This window comes from Natator depressus, chromosome 3 (assembly GCF_965152275.1).
Source record: "Natator depressus isolate rNatDep1 chromosome 3, rNatDep2.hap1, whole genome shotgun sequence".
In the NCBI taxonomy this organism is placed as follows: domain Eukaryota; kingdom Metazoa; phylum Chordata; order Testudines; family Cheloniidae; genus Natator; species Natator depressus.
In genome coordinates, this window is record NC_134236.1 from 135,651,294 (window position 1) to 135,676,177 (window position 24,884).

General features: G+C 40.0%; 1 protein-coding gene across 1 annotated transcript in view; it reads left to right on the forward strand.

Annotated features, from left to right (window-relative positions):
- The window catches only part of RYR2 (ryanodine receptor 2), a 698,126-nt gene that overhangs the window by 354,261 nt on the left and 318,981 nt on the right, over positions 1-24,884 (forward strand). Inside the window, exons 17-22 of the mRNA XM_074948896.1 lie at positions 6,770-6,888; positions 7,095-7,228; positions 8,990-9,231; positions 14,721-14,913; positions 17,054-17,270; positions 20,712-20,816. Coding sequence (XP_074804997.1) covers positions 6,770-6,888; positions 7,095-7,228; positions 8,990-9,231; positions 14,721-14,913; positions 17,054-17,270; positions 20,712-20,816 — 1,010 coding nt within the window. The remainder of the gene's footprint in view (positions 1-6,769; positions 6,889-7,094; positions 7,229-8,989; positions 9,232-14,720; positions 14,914-17,053; positions 17,271-20,711; positions 20,817-24,884) is intronic.

Consider the following 24,884-nt stretch of genomic DNA (forward strand, 5'->3'; position numbering starts at 1 on the left):
AAAAAACACAAACCCTTAAATTCCATCTGTGGAATGCAGATCATTGAGCTTTGGTGTCATGCGCTTATGATGACATACACTGCTTAATAAACTAGCCTTCATATTCTGTCCCATCTTTAGTTTGAAGGGTGTCTTAAATGAAAAAATTCTAAACTAAAAACAGTCCTATTGTGTCCAAAATAATGCTTCTAGCAAAATTCCATTAGATGTCAATTAGCCCTAGAAGAGAGTGTTTCTGCTAGGAGTGTGGACTGGTGATTAGAGTGCAAGACTGAGAGGCGGCAGTTCCTAGTGCCTTTACTCACTCTGCCAGTGATTTGCTTTGTATGATGGGGAGGTCACGTAACCGTTCTGTGCCTCAGTTTCCCCATGATAGTACTTATTTACCTGCCATTTGGGAGTGTTGTGTAGCTTAATTCATTAATGTTTCTAAAACTTTTTCAGATTCTTGAATGCTGTAGAATTGGAAACTGATTATAAAAGTCAAACATATATGTAAAAAAATTATGTAGGATACAAATTAGATTAAAAATTAAACCAGGCCTGAAGAAAGCAGAAACCAGTACTGGGAAACAGTTCTTATTTTTGTCCTGATCTGGAGTTCTTTATTGAAGCAAAATTAAAAGATGAGAATTTGTGTGAGTAAAAAGGTGTTTGGGATTGGACCTCTTTAGCACTGAGACATCACAGAAGAAACAGAGTGGAAAATGCAAATATTCTGTCTCTTCAATGCATAAATTAAAACAAGTGTAGTGTCTCACTGTCTAGAATAAACTTCAGCTGATATTAACTAATCCTTCTAAAAATTTAAAGAAACAGTAGCATACTGGATAAACTTGTAAAGTGCAAACTGAAAATGACTGAAAATCTGTTAATCTTCTAAATGTTGATCTCCAGAAAACAGCAGAGATTAGTTTTTGAGTAAGTAAGGGAGAAATAATTTTTAAAGACACGTATGAAAAACAATTATTTTTATTCTAGGTATCTCAGATTTCATACAGTAGGGATCACTGCATCTGACTGAAATTATCTGCTAGTCTTCAAGCTTCTTTCTCCTCTTCATGTTGACCCATTAAAATAGAATCTCCTGCCAGCATTTATAATTAAAACCCTCCACATCCCACTGTTGTTTGTGTGGATGAAGAGATCATGTAAAAGAAGAAACATCCTTGGTTTCAAATCTCTGTTAGATAGAGTTGTTGGTGTGATGCTTTGTGTGTTTCCATTGTTTCTGTTAGAGGAACTCATAGCAGTAAACACATTGTTCTTGACTGTATCACTGTTAGGCAGCTCCAAGGAGAGAGGGACAGGCCCATTTTGTTTTACCATAAACAAATAGGCATATTTCAATCAATGTGTGATCAAGTTGCACATTCAGAGATGTCCAAGAACGCAGGGCACTTGTCCATGGGAGGATATGGCTGCCGGGATAGCATCTGCATCTGTAGGGTTTTTTCTGTGTTTGATACCCAGGGCTCGGTTGCTACAGTGATAATGTGTGATAGATAGAGAGATGGCTGGTTGGTCTGGAAATGGAGTCGAGGAGATAATACTTGCTCATTCAACATCATTTACTTCTTCAACATAGGCTTTTTTTACTGTATTAAAAACAAACAAAAATCTTTGAAAATAAACCCAAAATATTGTGATTGAATCCATAATCTTAGTGTTGTTCTATCACACAAGCCTGGAAATTCAAAAGTTATGGTTGCCATAGTAACCATAACTTAGTAACACTGGATCTCATGACATGTGGAGTACTGTTGGATTACTGTTCATGGCCATGCTGTTAAATGTACGCTACAGTGAGGCAGTGAGATGTATGTGAACTAACACTGAGTTGGAATGTGCTGACTTCTGTGCATTGAAATTTCAGGCTTAATATTGCACCGACTAGAACTCCATTCTACGAGGAGTGGTTGCCCTTGGCCCTAAGATTTACCCTCCTCTATTCAGTGAGCTTGGCTGGCTGTTCAGCATTACTATGGACTTGATCCAGTTCTCACTGAAGTCCGTGAAAATCCCAGTGACAATTATTAGCTCACATTTTATTGGGGAATAAAACTAATCTGGGCTTTCAATATCAAATGAGTTGAAATTGGCTGTTGTGCCATAGATTGCTACAGACAGAGCAGCCCTGGCTCATTGAGGATAAGTGGGTGGAGGTAGGAGTCTGAAGAAGCCAGAAAAACCTAAAAAAAAATTTTTTTTTGAATAAAAGGTATCCATAATCCTTTCTTTGCAATTGTTTTATCTTTCTACTAGCATTTATTTTTCATAGGATGATACATTGCACAACCTACACACCTTCCCCCAATAAAACTAATGTAAAATGTTTTTGTTTTATTTTAAAATTAAAACTGTAGCATTCTCTAAAAGCAATAAACCACACCAGGAGTTAGATACCGATGGATTTCTCTGGAGGTTTTGGGCCTTCCATTTTATGTTTCACAAAGAAGCATGTATCACTATCCTGCCAACAAATGGCTATTGTGGCTTATTCCTACAGTAAAGCTACTAATGGCATTAAGTTATTTAGCTTTGACCATACAAATATTCTAGAGAAGTTATTTGCAACTCCTCTAGAAGGGAACTTTATGGTATTTTTATAGAGACCATAGATTACTTTATCATAAAGGATTCCTGAATTATGCTTATAATATTATTCCATATTTCTTTCATACATTAAGAAGTTAGTTAGTTAATGCAAGTGGGTTCGTTTTAAGGCCACTTGAAAGATACTAACTACTTTTAATTCTTTCCATGCCTGCTGTATTTCAATTTTTCTTTTTTTTTTGTTTTATTTTCAGAAACACTGATTACTTTGCATAATGTGGCATTTCATAAACCCTATAATGATTTGTTTTCTTCAGATATTTGTTATTTTTTGTTTTGTTAGGTAGTTTAGAATATTTTTAGATTCCTTGAGTCCCCACTAACAGCTTATTGCATGCCAGACTATGTTCTGTTGTTCCTCAAATTGTCCACCAAAGCATTTATTTTTCTCATTAAAAGATGTCAGCATGTTGTATTAAATTTGTTTTGCTCTCTCCATCCTTACTCGAGGGTTGGTGTAATAGCCTTGGTTTAGATTGCTTCTTTTCTCTCATCTGGGTGTTCTGTTCCTCACAACAGCAACAAAATTCACATCAATAAATCAGAGTAAACCTTTTGTCACTTGAAGAATACTTCTTTTGTGTGTCCAAATTGTGTTTTTTATTGTGAGTAAATTGGAACTCAATAATAAAAACATGTTCATAAAGTCATAGAAGCATGCTTTCTACACCCCTCTGGCAAACGCTTGCTAGCTTGCCGAGTTTTGACAGAAACTTGTTCTAGATTTTATATGCTGAGGACAGTTGTTTCCTCATGCTGTAGTCTTCAGTGTCACGGTCACATGCTATAATTTCTTCTTTAGTCAGGGCCTGATCCTTGGTCCACTGCAGTCCTTGTTAAAAATCTCATTGACTTGCGTGGGATTTGTTTCATGCCCTCAGTGTGCATGACAGATGTAGTGTAATGGATACGGCAGATGACGAGTATTTATTTTTATCCTTACTCTTCAGTAAGTGTCCTCTAACTCATTCACTACACACTGTCCATCCTGTGCACTGAGGACCCCAACCTGTGTGGGGTTAGGAGTTCTGATTGGTGGGAGTGATGTTATTTTTGCTTTTCTTCGTCCTAGCTTCTGAGAAGAGTGAGAGTGTATCTCTGCCCTTTTAGCTGCAGGGAGGAGTGGTGGCAGGATTTCCCCTTCTGACTGACACACTAGCAAATGGGAATATTCTTCATTTCTAGTTTCTGTGAGGTCAGCAAATACATCCTCCATTCCTATCTGCAAGAAGATGGGGGATTTCTGTCCTCTTCCTCTCTGATGCCTGGTGTGATGGATGCTCTTGGTTCTGAGGTAGTAGTTGATGTTTTATTCCTTCCTTCACTCCATGTACTAACAGGAAAGATGTGACATCTCTAGTGCAGCTGGGTTTTGCAGAGAAGTACTGGGTGGTGCTTCCTTCCATAGCAGAGTGGGAATAGATGCTGTGGTGTTACCACTGCCCGCTTCCAGGAAAAGAGAGCATGGCATGGAGCATGTATCTCACTCAGAGAGTCAGGGTGTGTTCTTGGAGACAAGGGATGGGGGAGAGGCAGAAGGTCACAAGAGACATGACATGACAGGACTAACACTTGACCTTGTGTAACTGCTAGCTCAATACTGCTTCTCAGCCCTCCTTTTCAATGCTGTGACTTGTTTCTTCAGGTGGCAGCAACAGCAGCAGTTGATAGCAATTAACTGCATGTATGATGCTTATGGCTGCCAAATTTGGAGGCCCCCTGAAGCAATGGTGCCTGGACCCAGTACACATGGGATCCTGTCTTACTGCACCATTGTAGGGATTTAAGTCTAATGATTCTTAATGGCAATGACTGCTGCTTTATTGGGATGGTAATTACGTTTAATTGGGAGGCTACAGGTGATTTAGTGGTTCTTAGTTCTTTGTGTGTCTCAATTTCATGCTGATTCTATTTGTTTGCTCCTTAAACAACAGCAGCTTTCAATCCCTGCTTAGCTGTGATATACACAGAGCGTATGAAGTGCTTCAAAAAAAAAAAGAGTACTTGTGGCACCTTAGAGACTAACAAATTTATTTGAGCATCAGCTTTCGTGAGCTACAACTCACTTCATCGGATGCATGCAGTGGAATTTCCACTGTATTTCCAGCTGCATGAATCCGATGAAGTGAGCAGTAGCTCACGAAAACTTATGCTCAAATAAATTTGTTAGTGTCTAAGGTGCCATAAGTACTCCTTTTCTTTTTACGGATATAGATTAACACGGCTGCTACTCTGAAGTGCTTCAGGATGTCTTGCTCCGGCTGCGAGAACGTTCCCTCCAAAACAGTGACATACACCGGGTCACTGTGTTAGGAATCTCACATCTGCCGCTCCTCCAGCATTGGGCAGGATTCAAAGTTTCAGTTTTGGTGCATTGTTAGTGTGACTGAATTTTTTTTTACATATTTCAGACAATATTATGCTGGGGGAAAATATAAACACAAACACACACACACACACACACACACACACACACACACAATGTGTGTGTTATGTATGTAGTACATACGTAGGGTGAAATCTTGAGCCTTTTGAAGTTGGTGGGAGTTTTGCCATTGACTTCAGTGGGGCCAGGAATTCTCTCATATTTTGCTTGTGAACAATAATTATCAAATGTATCTGCAGAGATCAAAGTGAATTGTAATATACTACTTTTCTGTTAACCTTTTCCCTAAATCCACTTGTTCTGCTAAACCTATCAGTAACAATATCAACATGATATTCTTTTATTTTATTTGTTCGCTGTATACTGTTGAAGGCAGCAATTTTAAAACTTTGTCTATTGCTGGGCAAATGCAATATGCAGTGACGCCCATGTGTAGTTATCTATATAATAAGATTACTGGGATGTCACTCTCTGTGTCACTCTGAAGCCTAAACTGTCTAAATCAGTGTGAAGTGATGGAAGCTGCTACAAGCATGGTTGAGAGCTTTCAGTCTGTTACTGTCCAATTTTTTAATTTCTCAGTCACTTTGACTTTATGAATTACCGTAGCTGTACATCACACAGGTATAAAGTATGTATCTGTGCCATGCCGAGAGTTTTAGACCTTTGTGGTATTGGAGGTGGCTCAACCGATTATTACCCTTACTTAACGTGCATGCAGCAATTTTATTGGTTGTATGAGGGTGACTGGATAGACAGTGGATTACCCATCTCCTGTTTTGGTCAATGGGCCTGACGCCAGCAAGTGGCTGCTGTTTCCCTACAGTTTATCCGCATGTGGGAATGAGGCTGCCCTTAATGAGGTTGGCTGCCTCCTCCCACTGTTTTCAATGCGACTGAAGCCATCCCCCCACACACAATGGCTGCCACACTATCATTGATGTACTACACAGGGAATGTGAGGAGACGTAGAGACTCTGTGAAAGGTGAATGGGGATAATGATGGGGAGCGGGGTGCTGGGGTGGACCAGGACTCTGATGATGTTTCAGAGGAATGGGGTGCTGTGTTGTTTGGGGACAGGAGAGAGGCTAAGCTGGGCACAGAGGATAGTGGTGGGGATGGGAGATGGAGGGGGTAGAACAACAGCTCCCCCAGCCTGGGTGTAGTGGTGGGTAAGGGGGGTCCCCTCCAAGCAGCCAGGGGAAGGCAGTGTTGTAGTGTTGCCAGCTCTCACAAACTGATCACAAGTCCCAGGATTTTAGGGATGACTCAAGAAGCTTCCCTGTTCCCACAGTCTTCAGGAGGGGCCATGTTGGCAGCACTCTGTTCTAGAGCCCTGGGGCTGAGGACGCAGACCTGCCCTGCCACTGAGCCCTGCCTTCATGTAATGCCCTATAGGAGAGAGAGGGTCCAGGGGCAGCATGATGTGGGTGGAGGAGGGGGAATTTGGGAAGTGGTGCTACTGGGACCTGGGCAGAGGAGAAACCCCAGAGCAGTTGGAGAGTGGGGGAGTCAGGGAAATGGTGCTTCGGGTACAAAGAACTAGAACAGAGGTTGGTATGTTTGAGTCAGGTGAAATGAACTGAAGTTGTCACATGCACATTATTAAATTGCAATTTTTACATGTTTTGCATTCATATGCTTGTTGCCTAATATTTTTGTCCAGGAGTCACATGACTCTACAGATTTCACGGGGGCAATAGCACAGACTTTCAGCTAGTGATATTATATAATCAATACATGATTACTATTTTTTACCTTCTCAGGAATTCTGGAGGTTTTGCACTGTGTGTTGGTGGAAAGCCCAGAAGCTCTAAACATTATTAAGGAAGGACATATTAAATCGATTATCTGTCTTTTGGACAAACATGGAAGAAACCATAAGGTGTGTAAGATATTTCTATGAATCAAGGAACTGCACTGAATAAGAAAAGCAGGTTATCTGTAAAAGTGAAATTCCAAATGGTAAAATATGTATCTCATTCGAAGGGATGGGGTATCAATACGGTTCCCTTCAGTAGTCCATGCTGATTCTTAATGTTCTAATATGAAAAGTAAATTACAGTGAAAAGAACTTAATTTCTTTTATAGGTTTTAGATGTCTTGTGCTCTCTCTGTGTATGCCATGGAGTCGCTGTGCGGTCTAATCAGCATCTAATCTGTGACAATCTCCTACCAGGAAGAGATCTCCTCCTACAGACACGCCTTGTGAACCATGTGAGCAGGTAAAAGAAAAATAGTTGCTTAAATATAGATCAGCAAAGCAAAAGGAATTTGAGTTCTTGTGCTAAGACGATATCTGCAGTCATTAAGAGAAAAATCTATTTAACCATAGCACAGGAATCACCTCTGTGAATCTTTCTAAAGACAATGCGTTAACTGGCATATTGTGGCTTTGATAAATTATATCCATAAGAATCTGAACAGGAACTATAGCCAGCTGTCGTAAGTAAAAGCAAACCTAAACTTAATTCTGGGGCAGTGCTGCAGTAGTTAGAGAATTGGACAGCTCTAAATGGCTCCCTGATACACCCCCATTCCTACACTGAGCATATGCTTATGCAGGAGAGAATTTGACCTTTCAAGTGAAGGGTCCTATACCCAGCAAATAAGTCATTTAATCATTGAGTGGGAGGAAAAATGTAAATATAAAAATGTGAATGATAACAATGTGATAACAAAAAGAAAAGGAGTGCTTGTGGCTAACCAATTTATTTGAGCATAAGCTTTCGTGAGCTACAGCTCACTTCATCGGATGCATTCAGTGGAAAAGTGGTATTTTCCACTGAATGCATCCGATGAAGTGAGCTGTAGCTCACAAAAGCTTATGCTCAAATAAATTGGTTAGTCTCTAAGGTGCCACAAGTACTCCTTTTCTTTTTGAGAATACAGACTAACATGGCTGCTACTCTGAAATGTGATAACAGATTTTTTAAAAGTCTTTTAAAATCAAGATTGGATACCTTCCTTAAAAAACAAAACAAAAAACCACAGGCTCTAGCTCAAACAGAATTTATGGACTTGTGAAATTGTTGGGTGAAGTTCTATGGCCTGTGTTACACAGGAGGTCACACTAGATGATCACAATGATCCCTTCTGGCCTTAAAATCTATGAATGAACTTCTGTACCTCATGTTAGTGATCTATATTGCTAATTTGCATGAATGGCTGGTATACCATTATGAATTATTGGATTTACAAATTGGTGAATAAGTGAACATTTATTTTACAAATTTATTGTAGTTTTAGTTATAACATTTCACAGTAAAGTGTTCTGTAGTACATTTTATAAGTGTAATAAAGTCCTACTACTGCAGAATGAGACCATTCTACAGTATCTACTCACTATACTTTTTCTGTTGGTGCGGGAAGAGGCTGTCATTATTGTGTGTGCAAATTTGAAGGTTTGCAATGTGAATTAGTAAAGTTGTACAGTAGAACCTTAAAATTACAAACACCAAAGTTACGAACTGACTGGCCAACCACACACCTCAGCTGGACCCGGAAGTATGCAATCAGGCAGCAGCAGAAACAAATGAAAACGAATAAAAAAATTAAGGGAAAGGGAACTGTTTTGGTGCTTGGTTCATTTAAATTAAGATGGTTAAAAGCAGCATTTTTCTTCTGCATAGTACAGTCTTTCAAAGCTATATTAACTCAATGTTCAGTTGTAAACTTGAAAGAACAACCATAAGAGTTACAAACAACCACTATTCCCAAGATTCTACTGTACTTAAAAGTGCAAAGTATTATTACAGGTATTTGATTAGTAGTGCTGTTGCTGAAAATTACAATTTTGATTGAACTGTATGGGAAGCTTTTCCACCAGAAATTTTGAAGAACTTTCATTTTGTTCTTCACTTCTAATGAAACAAGACATACCTTCAATAAGTGGTAAACACAAATTGAGAAAAAGAAATCTAACTACTGTAACATGTTCTTCTGATCTGTTTTTATGGCTAGCCATTTTCCCCCTTTGTTTTAAGCATGAGACCCAATATCTTCCTTGGGATCAGTGAAGGCTCCGCCCAATACAGAAAATGGTACTATGAGCTTATGGTGGACTATGTGGAGCCCTTTGTGACAGCAGAAGCTACTCATCTTCGAGTGGGCTGGGCTTCAACAGAGGGCTATTCACCCTACCCTGGGGGAGGTGAAGAATGGGGTGGAAATGGTGTTGGCGATGACCTGTACTCTTATGGATTTGATGGTCTTCATCTGTGGTCAGGTAAAGCATTTTTAATTTCTCGATAAAGGGATGTGGGGCAGCCATTTCCAGTAAGTCTGTGGTATCTAGCAGCATCAAAATAAATCATGTATGTAGATGAATGCTAGGGCATTTGGGGTAAAATGCAGAATCAGAGTTCCATTCTGGGTTTTTTTAAGTTGACTACTCTCATCTAAAAGACAGTTGAATTCAAAACAATGCAGTTTATAGATGGAATCATAATTTGGTTCCACCCAAGGCTTTTTTTTTTTTTTAACAGTGCACTCCAAAGCTTTGCTTTAAAACTTCAAAGGTACAGAAAATGAAGTCTGACAAGCATTCTCACAGTGATAGACTGGATTTCTAATCCCTCTGTGATATTATAAAACCAACATGAGATATTTAGGCCATATCAATTTGGGGTGGGGCGAGGGTTCTTTGAGATGCTCATTTTAGTTCAAAAGTTTAGAAATTCTTAAAGCCAGACAATGGGGACTTACGTAGGCATACTGGCCTATCCATTCTCTGTATGTGATGCATATTGAGTTTGTTTGAATATGTAGTAAGGAAACTTTTGTGTCATACATTTTAAAAGTACTTCTCTGTGTTTCTGTTCAGACAGATGGGAATGCATTGATGGTGGGGTTTTCAAAGCCACCCAGGTGATTTGGACATAATCCTTAAGCAGCTTCGAAAAAATCTCAGTGTAAATGTGTAAACCACTCCTGTAGATGCCATTACAGGATATGTTCTGAGAAGTTTAGATGCTGGATATTAAGTATGTATGCATGTGATGTGTGTGAATGGGTTATCTTAATAGAATACAATATGATATGATATTCACCAGGTAGGGAAGATGGAAGAAACAGAGACTATTTAGCAGTGATATAAATATTTTAGTTGCATAAATTTAGATTGACTGCATGTCTCATGAATGTTTGTGTGTTTAGGCTGGAAATCCAATCATAAAAGTGTCACTGGCCCAGGATAGAATTAATCTGAAATCATAGTTTTTACCCTTACATGAGAGAAGTATTGTGTGCTAACTGTAGGAGAGGCACTGGATATACTATTGGAATTAATCAGTTTTGTTTTTTCTTTTGCAAAAACCTTATTCTATTGCTGACTGAGGCCACTGTGGTGATATCAAGTATCACAGAGAAAAATATGTTCTCCATATTTGTCATAAACTTATGCCAAGAAAGCCTATGCATAGCACAGTATCCATATATTTCTATTCTCTGACACTGTCTCCCTTTTTTCCTCATCTGTGCTGATCATGTGCATCCCCTGAGCTGAGGTTTGTTTGTTTTTTAAACCTCTATCTCAGGCATGTCTTCCTTCTGAGTCTCCTGCAAACTGAATAAGTTTGCCAGTTGGAGCTCTTGTCCCAATGACTTAGACTGGTGAACTAAAGAAGTCTTGCTAGATGGAGAAGGTACCTTCTCCTCCACAGAGCTATGAGTTTTTAATTCTCTATTTAGCTGGGGTTGAAATTAGAGCTGTGTGATTGTGAAGAATTGGACCTTATAGGTCACTGTATGTTGGAAATGAAAGGGATTTTTGTGTCGTCGAGGTGTGTGAGAGAGCATTTGGATATTCTGAGCTGGTAAGGCATGTAAATGGAGGTTGGTCTGGATGTTAGTTGTCCTAACTGATGTTTTTAAGTGATTGAATTGATAGGATATGCACTTGAGCATTAATTGAACTCTAAGGGTCTGCCTACATAGTGCCAAAACCAGCCGCCCTCACCGTGGCAGTGAGTCTTGGAGTCTGGATCAATTGACTCAAACTCGTGTTGTGGGGCTAAAAATAGCCGTGTAGATGTTTGGGCTTGGTTTGGAGCCTGAGACCTCCTCAGCTTCAAAGGAATCATAACAAAATATCTCAGAGACGCAGCAGCATGGGAGCTCTGGGATGGGCAGGAGGTACTGTAGGCAAGAGAATACTTTAGAAGCCAGAAACTACTTAAATATAAAATGAATGGAGTGGGGGAGAGTGGTTTTGTTTTTTGAGAGAAAACAGTAGAAATTTTCTCTCTCAAGAGTGCTCTTGTACTTTGTTCCTCTTCCAGGATTCCAGTAATCTCATTTTCATTTAAGGTTGCTGTTGCATTTCCAGAGTGAAATGTAACATAATGTCCTTGAGCTGTTTTTGTCCCAGCAGGGGTAACATACAGTATGTATTTTTTGTCCATGATAAATTGCACTCAAATATCTAGTAACATATTAAGCTGTTGCTTCTTAGTGCTGATCCCGGAAAGGTCAGGGAAGAAATGCCAGTTACCATAAAACAAGACAGAGGAGAAATTATTCTTCCAATTTACGTATAAGATTTACTTATGATTATGATTGTTACTATTTAATACATGGAGAAAGACTTGCAGCTGATCCTGTAACTTGTGCCTCTGCTGAGTAGAGGAAGATAACAGAGGTCACGTTTGATTTTAAAAAAAGTTGATTTGTACGTTCATATTTTGATTTTCCATTTTTGCTGAGAAAATTTCCAGGATTAGAAGCAATTATTCTTTTATTGAATAAAAAGAAGATCCAATTAACAGTCACTTATATTTTTTCGTTGCTATGAGAAAAATTAAAATGACCAGTCTCAAGTAATTTCATGCCACAACAAATAGCCTGATCAGAGCCATCACGTAAAGTAATTAACTGACTCTCTACCGCATGCTTCAATAGTAAATCCGCCCTCAAGCCACTCAGCCTCCAAATGCCTGGGAAAAGTGATAGAGTTTGAACATCAAACAAGATTCTGGAGAGTAGAATCTTCAAAACACATAAAGCAGCAGGTATGGGCGCCTGACTCCAGGAAAATGGAAGGGCATGACATACAATGATTAAACCTGGACTTTTTATCCAGGTCTTTAGAGTCTGTATTGGAAATGATTCCTCAGAGCTCAGCTGGGGATGATCTGTGAATCTAAACTGCACAACCAACGTCTCAAATGACCTAATATTATCTAAAGCTAAGTTAAAATTGTCTCGATCACAACTGCTCTTACAAAAAAGGAAGTTTTTTTTTTTTGGTTAAGACAGAGTGAAGTTTTTGGGGCATGGAGCAAAGGTCCCTATACCCACAGTTTGCCACCAAAAGGAAGGAAAAGAGACATCTGGGGACCACACAACCTATTGTAATCTCAGTGTTGCAAGGTGATGGGTGCTCATGAGGTCCTAGTGAGCACTGTTTTCCCAGGAGGTTCCTGAAGCTCATTGGCACAGAAAGGGCTTATCTTCTTTTTGATAAAGAATTCAGTCTGTTCAGCATAAGTCTTTCACTGTAAAGCATTTTCTCCAGTCCTCAAGTTATTTTTGTGGCTCTTTTTTGCACCTTATCGAATTTTCAACTTTATTTTTACAGGGAGGACCTGAGAACTGGCAGTGCAAGTGGGGCGGTCCGGTCCGCCATACCAGCAAGATATTTATAGCTGGTACAGCGTACCGGAAAGACAAGGGCCCCATGCCGGCAGGTCCTCTGGCACAGCTGTACTGCCCCCAGCCCTCCCACGCAGCGTGTCCTCTCCTGAACCACAGGGCTCTCCCAAGAACCGCAGCGGGGAAAAGAGCAGAAAGTTGGGCTAAGAGGTGGCCCCACGCCAGCAGCTCCTCACACTGGCAGCTGTACCGCCCCCAGTCCCACCCCCAGCCCTGTCTTCTGGGAGGGCTGCTGTACAGACAGAGGAGACCCTGCATGGAAGGGTTTGGGTGGTACAGCTGCACCGGAGGAGCTGCAGGCGTGGGGCCTCAAGTTCTGCTCCTTTCGCACTGTGGTTCTGAAGTCTCCAGTGCAGTGGGAGAGAGGAGGACAGGACCCACCTCTCCCCAGGGTAAGGGAGGGTGGATCATGGGGAGGGGACAGGGAGAGCGTGGGGGCATCAGGCTGGGGGTGGGGCGGGGAGGAATCATGTGGAGAGTCACATGAGGAGGTCACGTGCCTCCCGTTATCTGCTGCCCCCCCTCCCACTGGTAAGAAATGGATTACATTTGCACCACTAATGAGAACTATATGTAGTATTCTAATATCTGTTTTACCAATGAAGCATACTGAGATCAAATCACCTTTCCGCTATTACTTACTACTCAGTTTATGTAACTAAGGGTCACATTAGCCCTTTTTGACACCGTAAGTGGCTGATACAGTTTAACTGTAGGGGTTCTGTACTTAATATGCACTCTGCTTTGCCCCACATATTCCAAAAATTAGAGGTCTCATTTTTAAAATCCATTTCCAGAGGTTTTTCACTTGCATATTTCTTCCTATATCTCACATTATAGATAAACAAAATGCCAGAAGTGTGTTATTTCTTACTTCCAATTTCTTCTGTAGATGACTCTTCTTGGAGATCAAGAATTTTATATGTAATACAGTGAGATGTGTTATTTAAATGGGTGCAGGGGAAGAGAATGATACATTCCAGGGTTAATTGAAATCAGAGCAAAGTAACAGACACCTCTATGGTGAAAAAGTATTTACTAATCTTTATTATTTCTGTTTTAGAGCTTGATTATGATACCTTTTATTTATGCTGAGTAGTACAATACTCCACAGAGTAAACAAGGGTACCACAGTCTGGCCCTTAATAATGATACTTCCTGATTTTACATCTTCAAATCACTTTACAAAGAACAAATTTGTTTATCTTGGATGATGAGACATACTATAGGTTAGCATTTTGATATATTTTACTCCACACTATATCATGGGCTCATTGATGATAGAAGAGAAGATCTAATTTTATTTTTATGGTTAAGGTATTCAGCACTCTTCATACGTTGTATAGAATTTGATAACTGAAACAAAAGTCAAAATAATATACATTTCTAACGCAAGCGTGTGACATGCATTGTTAGTTTCATCTTCAATTAATGTTCTGGGGAGTTGGGTTCGTTCAGTGTATACATTAAACAATATTTACTTAGAATATAAAAGGAAAGGAATTCTTGACACAAGCTCCTATTTTGATTGTGGTGTTTGGATGCTCAGTAGTGATATGAAGGATTTTTATTTCCCACCTCCCTGGCAACAAGCACCAAAAGTCTGAAATACTGATCTTCTGTTGGTCAGTGGCTCAGAAGAGCCCAGGTAAGATCCTGGCCAGCTAATGTAGGCATTTTTTTAATAAGGTGTATTTTTTTCTCCTTCAGGTTTTAATCCACTTTTTGGAATTTGGAATTGTGGTGTAAATGGGGGTAAAATTTCAGTTTTATGAGTTTTTTTGAGCCTCAAAATGGGACCATTATTTATTTCCAGATGCATTAAGCACAAATGTGCAATAATTAAAATATTTGCAGATGCCAGTGAGTGCATATCTGCACTTTATTACAAGTTTACTCTTAATTCTTTGATAATCTAGTATTGATATCTCTGAATCCAGACACATGTACTCCATCTGTTTACCTCATTATTATTTTTTTTTAAGTAAAATTTTCAGGTTTTAGTGAAACCTTTTCTATATGACTCTCTAAAGTTGTTCTAAATGTATTTCCTTTTTTCCATAGGCTGTATTGCACGGACAGTGAATTCTCCCAATCCTCATCTGTTAAGAACGGATGATGTCATCAGCTGCTGTTTGGATCTGAGTGCCCCAAGCATCTCATTCCGGATAAATGGTCAACCAGTTCAAGGGATGTTTGAGAATTTCAACATAGATGGCCTCTTCTTTCCAGTTGTCAGCTTTGCTGCAGGAATAAAGTTAGCATCCATTGTAGTTTTTCCTGTTTTCAGTGAACATGTCCAATTATTCTCCTGCTACCGTCCCCCTCATTTCCCTTTCTGACATCTGCCTTCTTGGCACGTTGCCTGTTCCATAAAGGTGGAGTGAGGTAAGAGCTGAAAGGAGTCCTGAAGGGATAGTGCACCTGGCATTTGTCAGCATGCGAACATGTTCAGGTAGTTCACTAATATACTCCACTTAGGATTTAACAACATCTTCTGTCTCCTTTCTTAGCTGCCAGCACAACATACATTGCTAGCATTCGGTGCCAGGCCAGCCTTTAAGCCAAACTAAAAGAAAAACATCCATTTATGTACATGAATTTTTCTGATTTCTGCAATGTAAAAAAATGTACTTTCCATAATGCACCTATGGCAGTGTAGTCTCTGTTAGTTGAAGATACACAAGCACAATTGGTCAGTTCTGTCTGCTGATTAGGTGCGCTCTGGGATTTCTTGCTAAAGCTAAGCTCTCATAGCATCGCCTACCAGTAAAATGTTCTAACTAAAACTAAAAGCTGGCTCTTTTGGGACCTGGAAAAGAGCTCTGTGTAAGCTCGAAAGCTTGTGTCTCTCCAACTGAAGTTGGTCCAATAAAAAGATATTACCTCATCTACCTTGTCTCTCCAGTAAAATGTTCTAGCACCTATAATCTGGCCTCAGTTACACATGCTCATGTCACTTCCTGGCTGTACTACAGCAATGCTATCTTCCTGCATATGCAGCTGTGGGCCCCCAAGGAACATCAGCTAGCACAGAATGCAGTAGCTTGTTTCTTCAGCAACACAGGCTACTGCTAGGACGTTTAACCTGTATTCTGCTCGCAGTGCAGTTTTCCAATAGAATAACAACTGAGATTCAAGGTCTTGGTCCTCTAATTCAAGGGTGCTCAATGGTTTGGGCTCATGCTACCGAAAAGATTGCTTCACATTTTGGGATCCAGAGTACCGTCTGCAGGCCTGTTGCCCAGGCACAATGGAACCACATACTGCAAGGCTAAATCTCATCTATGCAGGCCCAAAGCTTTGCTGATAGCCGCTCCAAGACTGTGGGACAAACTCCTACAGGAATTAACCATCATCAATCATACCTTTCATTCTAAATCCAAAGTGTACTTTTTCCACATTACTTCTGCTAATATATACATATAATGCAATGTACATATAACAAATTATATTAAAAAAATCCTCCCCACGTAATTTCTTCTTGAGGAGAAGGAGAAAGAAAGAAAGAACCATATGTGAATGATATTAGTCAAATAGCTCAATGGACTTCTGGAAGGTGTTGAGATACTACTGGGATGAGGGCCATATAAGAACCAGAATAGAATAAAATGGAATACACAACGTTCTCCTGTGGTGTAACTCTACTGAAGCCATTATAGTTACACTAGGGATTAATTGACCTTTTTTTTTTTTTTGGTATCTTCCAAATCACACTGCACCAAGATGAATTTCTCAGTTTTGTATCACTAATCTATGCTCATCTCTGTACTCAGAGAGCCTTGCAGTGGCAAAAGTGATAGGCATCATTGTACAGCTACAGAACATGGAAATGTGGAAAACTTGTACTGTTGAAAGTAAAATGAGTTTTTTTGTGTTATGTTCTGAAGGTTTCACATGCTATTGGAGAGAGTGTGGAATGATTTTCCATTGAGTTTTTGGGTCTCATTTTTCAAATCTCCCAAACTTCAGGGATGTCAGAGGGAAAGGTTCTGGGCCTAGTTTTAGCTCTGATTGGCAATCTGTCTGTCTCCAGGGTTGTGGCTAAACTTTGGGTGCTCGGAAGGTTATTGACTTCTAGGCATCTTTAGCAAGCTGGTGTTCTCTCACTTTCTTCTCCATTATCCTCCATCTCTCTAAAACTCTTGACTAAAAGGTGGAGATTAGCTCGTGGAGTGGCTAAATCTCTTCTGGTTATGCACCTGTTCCTTCTTCATTCCTTCTTTCTCCCCGCAATCCCCATTGCTAATTACCAGGTTACGTTTGAGAGGAAAACGTTTAATATGGTGAAGAAGTTGCAGCATTGATGGTTTTAGGTTGCCATTGAGGGCAAAAGACTAATCACAGATTTGTACTGGAGGTGTTATGATTGCATAAATTGCTGCTTTTGTTTACAGGGTACGTTTTCTGCTTGGAGGCCGCCATGGAGAATTCAAATTCCTGCCTCCACTTGGGTATGCACCTTGCTTTGAAGCTGTTCTACCAAAAGAGAAGCTAAAAGTAGAACATAGCCGAGAATACAAACAGGATCACCAATGTACAAGAGACCTATTGGGTCCAACCATCTCTTTATCCCAAGCAGCCTTCACACCAGTTCCCGTGGATACTAGCCAGGTAAGGGAACTAAACACCACAGTCTTTCTCAACTATAGACATTGCAGGCTCAGGTTAGCTTCATGTTTGAGCTTGCAACTTGTTTCAAACATGTGGGTTTCCTTTCTGTGCTGATTTGGTACATTTTATTGCTAACCATTGAGAATACTGGGACATGCAAAGCACAATAAAGAACTTGTTGCTACTTTTTAGAAATTTTATTTATTTCACATTCACGAGCCTTAGGACATCACATGTTGTTTTATCCTTGGAGAGAAACTAGATTAAAACAGAGTGACCTTTGAAGTAGTGGTAACTGTGGGGATGATACAAGTATTTTATTATTGAACTTTTTATTGATATAATGTTTTAAAGGTGAAGGCTTGTGATCATGTTAGGTGCACTGGGCCACGTTTAACCCTGTTTTATTTACTGAGGTTGCCATGTGACTGAGAGCAGAGTTTGGCTCATTATGGACAGAAAATGGTATAAATTAAACTTGCATTATCCTTGTGCTTTATTGAATATCGGTATTTATTATGGAGAAATAGAAAAGTTGACAAATGAAGGCTAACATTAAAGAGAAATGTGCTTCTAGCTCCAGCTATGACAACAGATAAGAAGTAGTCTGTTTAATTGGGTTGATCCTTAGAGAGGCAACTGATGCATCCCCAGAATGCCGGCCATTGCTACACTTCTGGAATGGTGTGGGCCCGCCCCCACTGGCGTGACCTCACACACACCAGGCATGTGAGGTCGCACCAGTGGGGATGGAGCACTGCAAAATGGCATTCTCCACAGTACCACCAGGCAGGGACAAACCTTTCCAAAAAACAGGACTGTCTGGCTTAAAACTGGATGAATGGCCTGCCTGTTGATCCTGCTCCCACTGAAATGAATGGAAATATTGCCATTGGCTGCAGTGTGTACAGGATCAGGCCCTAAATGTTCACTTTTAGTGAACTTTCAGCCATAAAATGATTGAACAAGAAAGAACAAATCCTCCTGTGAAACAGACAGCACATGTCCAGCTATGTAATATGCAGCTTTTAAGGTAGACTAAGACTGAGGCATACATGTTTTGACAGTGCTCTTTTATACAGTAATGACTCTGAGACAGCTTGCTAGAGATTTGTATGTTTAATAAATATAACTCTTCTGTTTTGTGGGTCCTGTCATGTAATAGTGGTGAGTAATGTAATATCAGGTTTGTTAATAATTTAGCACTATGTTCCAGGGGTCTGTTTTTTGCAGGAGAGTGGAGCTGATTTCGGGGAGAGCTAGGGTGACTTGTATTCCTGATTTCCCTTACAGGGCTTTTTTTACCCAGTCCCCTCCCAATCCTACTCTTTCTTCAAAGTTGGCCCCAAAAGAGTGATCTTCTGCAGGTTTGTTTGGCAGCACCTCTGCTTCATCTCACCGATATAGTGGAGTGGTTTCAGCGGCAAATTCTTTTTCTCATGCATCCCCCCATCAGGCTCCTGGATCAGTGCCGCTCCTGCTCTGACTTTTGCCAGTTACACTCATAACTGCCTCCTAGCTCCCCTTTATGCACTGAGTAGGGAAGCAGCAGCAAGGTGGATCAGCCGAAGGGAGGACAAACCAAAATTGCCTGCTAATCACAAAACTGAAGGGGAACCTTCCCCTGCAGCTCAATCCCGACTCTTGGAAGGAAGCCCAATGGCAGATTTTCTTCCTTCCTGCCCCTGACCTTTCCTAGTCGGGGGGGCAGAGAATGCAATTTAAGGACAGGCCATGGAACTTTGTAAGGGCTCCACCATTTATAGCATTACCCTGTAAAATAGTGTGTTTGGTGTGAAAGGATGGCTGCTTTTGTTCCCTCGTAGTATTTCCCAGTGCACCCCTGAACAACAGACCAGGACATTCATTAGCAGCTTATACTAAAATTATCAGCAGTAAAATAGTCAACTGTATTCAAGCTGATAGCATCATCATTAGGGTTCAGTGTTAAATGGGGTAAAAATGTAAATTCCAACCCCCAGACTACCATTGCCTCTATTTTACGGGAACAAAAGATATCCTAAGAATTCAGTCTCCAAAAAAAGTAGCTTGTTTTTGCAAAACTACATGGGAGAAGAAAGCCCTTCGAGAAATAGTACCAATGATTATATAGCATATTGAATCTGTAATTGTTTTCTCTAGATACAGTACCCATTTGAAGCTGGTGGGTAATGTGGGATATATTTTGTGAGCACAACTTACCTATACATTTATTTAGATTCTTATAAGGCCACCATTAGAATAGTGTATAAGCTCTGGAAGAGAGTGAAAATGCATTGTACATATTTATACAGCACTTCCCATCACGGCACTTACATTGTGTGTGTGACCTTACTGGTTGTTCCCTACTCAGTGTAGAGAGGGGAGCTAGCAGGCAGGTATGAGAGCAACGTGACTGGAGTTGAGGACAGAAACTTGCACAAAGCTCACTGAATAACATTGGCGAGTGGTGACATTTTGGTCAAGAGCAAGTCACTGCTTTTATGAAAAGTGAAGGCTGACCTATTTTCATGATCTTTAATGTGTTGCGGGAGTCAGAGACTCCCCAAAATTCTGCCTAAAAATTCAGTTTTTCTTTCCATTCCGTACATTTGTAGACAAACTGTTGAATTTTTAAGTTTGTGTTGGCAAAATGACAAAGTGCTTTTCCAGGAAAACGTTGGTAAACTTTTAGACTCCAATTCTGTCTCCAGTGCACTCACTGCTTTAGCAACTGCACTGTGCACTGGGGAGTTTCGTGGGGGATACCGGGGAATCTTTCCTTCTCCCCAGGCGCCACGTGCCCTACTTATCACCAAAACATCAGAACCTCTCTGTCTGCTGGGGGAGGGATAGCTCAGTGGTTTGAGCATTGGCCTGCTAAACCCAGGGTTGTGAGTTCAATCCTTGAGGGGGCCATTTAGGGATCTGGGGCAAAAATTGGTGATTGGTCCTGCTTTGAGCAGGTGGTTGGACTAGATGACCTCCTGAGGTCCCTGCCAACCCTGATATTCTATGATTCTGAAGCAGGCTGGGGCTCCTGCACCAATGGAGGAGTCTATAGTATTTATATTCCCTTAAACAATTGTTATGGAAAGCATTTTGCTGAAAAATGGACATTTGTGTTAGTGTTTTATCATGTAACTGAAGAAATACTGTCAGTTTGGACAGCTTCTAGATATTTTGGAGGAATTTTTTTTTCATGTTGTGTCTACATCTCTTTCTCCGTTTGCCCTTTCTGGCCCATCTTTAGAGCCATAAAATACTCAGACATGCACAGATTAACATGTATATGTCGAAAGAGGACTTGAAAAACATATGAATTTCATTATGGTTGGCTTGAGAGATCTCTAATTTAGACTGACTATTTACATTAACGATGTTGGTTATGAGAGTACAGTAACTGGATTGCACAGTAATACAATTTATTTGTAATAGGCTCTGTCTCTCTTCTGTCTTTAGATTGTATTGCCTCCTCACCTGGAAAGAATTAGAGAAAAATTAGCGGAGAACATCCATGAACTCTGGGTTATGAATAAAATTGAACTTGGCTGGCAGTATGGCCCAGTAAGTACCTTTTTAAATTTCACATTCTGTTAATTATTTTCTTATTGTACTGTGTGGTGACACCACTCTGATCATACTGGATTTTCTCCATTGCTAAAACGGGATAGATTTTAACCTTCTCCCCAATAGTTGGAAACCGACAGTATTCATATAGCCAAAAAGCAAAGCTATTGGGCTAAATCCTGGTGTCCATTAAGGCTGCTTTATGGTGAGTTTTAAAGTTGGTCTAACTGGCGAGGTGTGGATTCCCAGGCTGGTGTAGAAACAGCACAGCTGGCTCTTCTTTTTCAACTTGCCCTTGGGCAGGAGACAGTCAGAGGAAAAGAGTGCAAGTGGAGCACCACATCTGTCTTGGCTGCAAAACAGTTTTTGGGGGGCAGTGCAGTGCAATGTAAAGCAGCAGTAAGGCTCCTCTAACATGTCAGGGGCATGCTGTCATTATCTCCCCCACCATGGGTGTGCACTATCTTCCCTCCCTGATAGAAGTGGAAATCATGGTCAAGGAGTCAATGAAGTAAAGACCAGGATTAACTCTTGGATGGACTTCTGTTGGGAAACTCACTGGGTTGCCAAGGGAATAAGCCATACAGAACCGGTGCTCCTCAGCGTGCCTTGCCTCCCTTGATCAACAAGCACCTGCTAGAGTCCGAGTCTGAGTGTTCATGGAAAAAAATAATTCTGTGGACTCTCAAGGAAAGAGAGTTGCCAGGAAATCTGCAACTGTCTCTCAACCACTTATGTGAGTTATATTCTTTTTGTGCCTATGTTAAACTATGATTTTATTGTTTATGTATTTCCCTAAACACACTAGGAAAATACAACCTAGATGGAGCTACTATAAGGTGGGTGCATAACTGGTTGGAAAATTGTTCCCAGAGAGTAGTTATCAGTGGTTTACAGTCAAGCTGGAGGGACATATTGAGTGGGGTCCCACAGAGATCAGTTCTGTGTCTGGTTCTGTTCAATGTCTTCATCAATGATTTAGATAATGGCATACAGAGCACACTTATAAAGTTTGCGGACAATACCAAGCTGGGAGAGGTTGCAAGTACTTTGGAGGATAGGATTAAAATTCAAAATGATCAGGACAAACTGGAGAAATGGTCTGAAGTAAATAGAATGAAATTCAATAAGGACAAATGCAAAATACTCCACTTAGGAGGGAACAATCAGTTGCACACATACAAAATGGGAAAGGACTGCCTAGGAAGGAGTACAGTGGAAAGGGATCTGATCATAGTGGATCATAAGCTAAATATGAGTTAACAGTGTAACACTGTTGCAAAAAAAAAAAAAAGGGCAAACATCATTCTAGGATGTATGAGCAGGAGTGTAGTAAGCAAGACACAATAAGTAGTTATTCTGCTGTATTCCACGCTGATTAGGTCTCAATTGGAGTATTGTGCCCAGTTCTGGGCGCCACATTTCAGGAAAGATGTGGACAAATTGGAGAAAGTCCAGAGGAGAGCAACATATTCAAAATGCAAAAGTTGTTGTTTTCAAAAAGAAAAAAATACATACAACCTACAAACATACTTTGAACACACAATCTTATTATCAAATAATGTTTACAGTTTGTAGAGCAGAAGAATCTTACAGTACTATTTTGATTTTACTTCAAGTTTAGAGCGTGGGGGGAAGAAGCTCTGATCCAAGACTAAGTAAATTCAATTCATGACTGAAGCGTGGATTTTCATTGGACCCTGCACTGAGTCCTTTTCCTATGTGGATCTCTATATGCCTTGAGCAAATTCTGAAATTGAAAGCTTTCAAAATACATTTAAAAAGCACATCCAATTCTTATCTCAGTGTTCTCTATCTCAAACTGTACAAATCAGTTTCCAATGATTTTGCTCCATGTGGGAGTGGGTAAATCTTTCCATTGTCTGGCCAAAGAATATTATGTAATCCATCTAACCTGAAGAAATATTCCGTGTAGATTCTGTTCATGTTAAAAATCAATAAATAACCTGTTGTATTCAGTTCAGCTTGATAACCATTATCATGGAGTTTGACAGACAAAATGAAAAGAAATCAGTTAGAAATGATGACTAAAGATATTTTGAGGGTGTTGTGATGTGAAAAAGCTATGGTAAGTAAGTACCATGGCAAATGGTGTCCAGTTCATTTATTGATATATAGGAGATAGTGAGCTGATACTTTCCATATATAAGACAGAGAGAGAGTCTGATGAGAGAACAAATTTCTTGTTAGCAGTACCACATCTGCAAAAGAACACAAACATTTAAAAAAAAATCTGTAGTATTTCATTCTGCGTTTGGACTTATTGTTATGATGTTTCTGCTTTTTTTCATTAAGAAACTTAAATAAAAATTGAAGGGGAAAGCTCCTGGATTTGATGCAACATGCTGGGCCAGGCAATCACTTTAAATATAGTAGATGACTTTTTTCTGAGGTCCAAAAAACTTATTTGGCAGCACCTTCATGCCAACACAACTGTTACAGACTTTCTTATTTTTTAACTGCTACTGCAAATTCAGCATTTTAGAAGAACAGATCAGGCTAAGAGTTGGGAACTAATTGTACATGGTTTGCTATCTGCACTTCATTGAGGGCCTTTCTTTTCTTAGAACAAGTAAACAAAAACCTATTTATAGCTTTAAGTAAAAAAATCCAGTTTAAATAATAATATAAATGTTCTATTTGTGTGTCTATATATATCTTCTTACTCTTCTTACTGTATTTTCCACTGCATGCATCCGATGAAGTGGGTTTTAGGCCACAAAAGCTTATGCTCAAATAAATTGGTTAGTCTCTAAGGTGCCACAAGTACTCCTTTTCTTTTTGCGAATACAGACTAAGACGGTTGCTACTCTGAAATATAAATATTGTTTTTAATAGCAATAGTGTAATACTTTGCTTTTGTAGCAAAAAGATCTGAGTGATTTAAAATCATTAATGAAGTTATCTTCACAACAGCCCCATGTGATAAGTATTACGATCCTAATTTTATAGATTTGAAATAACCTTGAGGCACAAAGAGATAAATGGTCTGATCACGATCCCATGGAAGTCAGTGGTAATTGTACCACTGGTATCAAGGGAGCAGAATACACCTCTGAGATCAGGCCCCTACGTGCTTGTGGCAGTCTAAATACACAAAATATTATGAATATCACAATAACCAATCCACTGCATTTTCTCATTCCCTGGGGGGGGAAATAGTAAATTAAAAATGTGTATTAAAATAATACGAAGGACTTCTTGTTGGGTAAAATATCATATAGTGGCATTCTTTTGTTATTTAACAAGGCTCCTGCATAACTGAGGGCTAAATTTTCATTCTCTGTCAAAACACCTGAGTGAACTGGCTTCATATGAGGATCTATTCTGAGATAATGGGATGCTCCTACTTCTCAACCTGAAACCAGTGTGTAGAGCAGTGGCAGATCCACTGTGTGGAGGTTACTGCAGCTGTCAGACTGTAGGGTAGCTGCATCTCATTATACACCTCGGTTCAACTTTTGGCCAGTTGAGTTGTATAGTTGCAGGAGGCACTGGCACATGTCCCTTTCCCTACCTTGATTTACCTATGGCCATTTAACAAACGCTGACATGACCAAATGGAAAATGTTAATCAAGATGCTGCTTCTCAGAGTCTCAAAATTTAAATGACCCAAACAAAAGAAAGTTACTAAGGACCGAACTGTGCTTCCTGGGTATCTGCACACAGAAGAGATCCTCTGCATGGGAATCCCCCAACTTCCATATGGAACAAAGAGTTCAGCCATCTACCTCTAAGGTACCACCCCTAATCTAGATCCTACAGAAGTGCCCAAGGATTGGTAGTTTGGGATGGAGCCAGAAGGATGCACATTGTCCATCTCTTTCAGTCCCTACACAAATGCATGGGAAAGGGTTGCATCTGTATTGTTTTTCATGAAGCCCTGCAAAGATAGCTGCAGGCAAGGAAATCACTGGTAGTGTGGATCCAATGAAGCCATGCTAACAGGGATTGAAAGGGGTTGAATTGTTGCAAGGATGCAGGGCCTTAGAATGAAAGGCACCTGACCCTCCCAAGGATCTGTTGAGCTTAGGAGTAGGTAT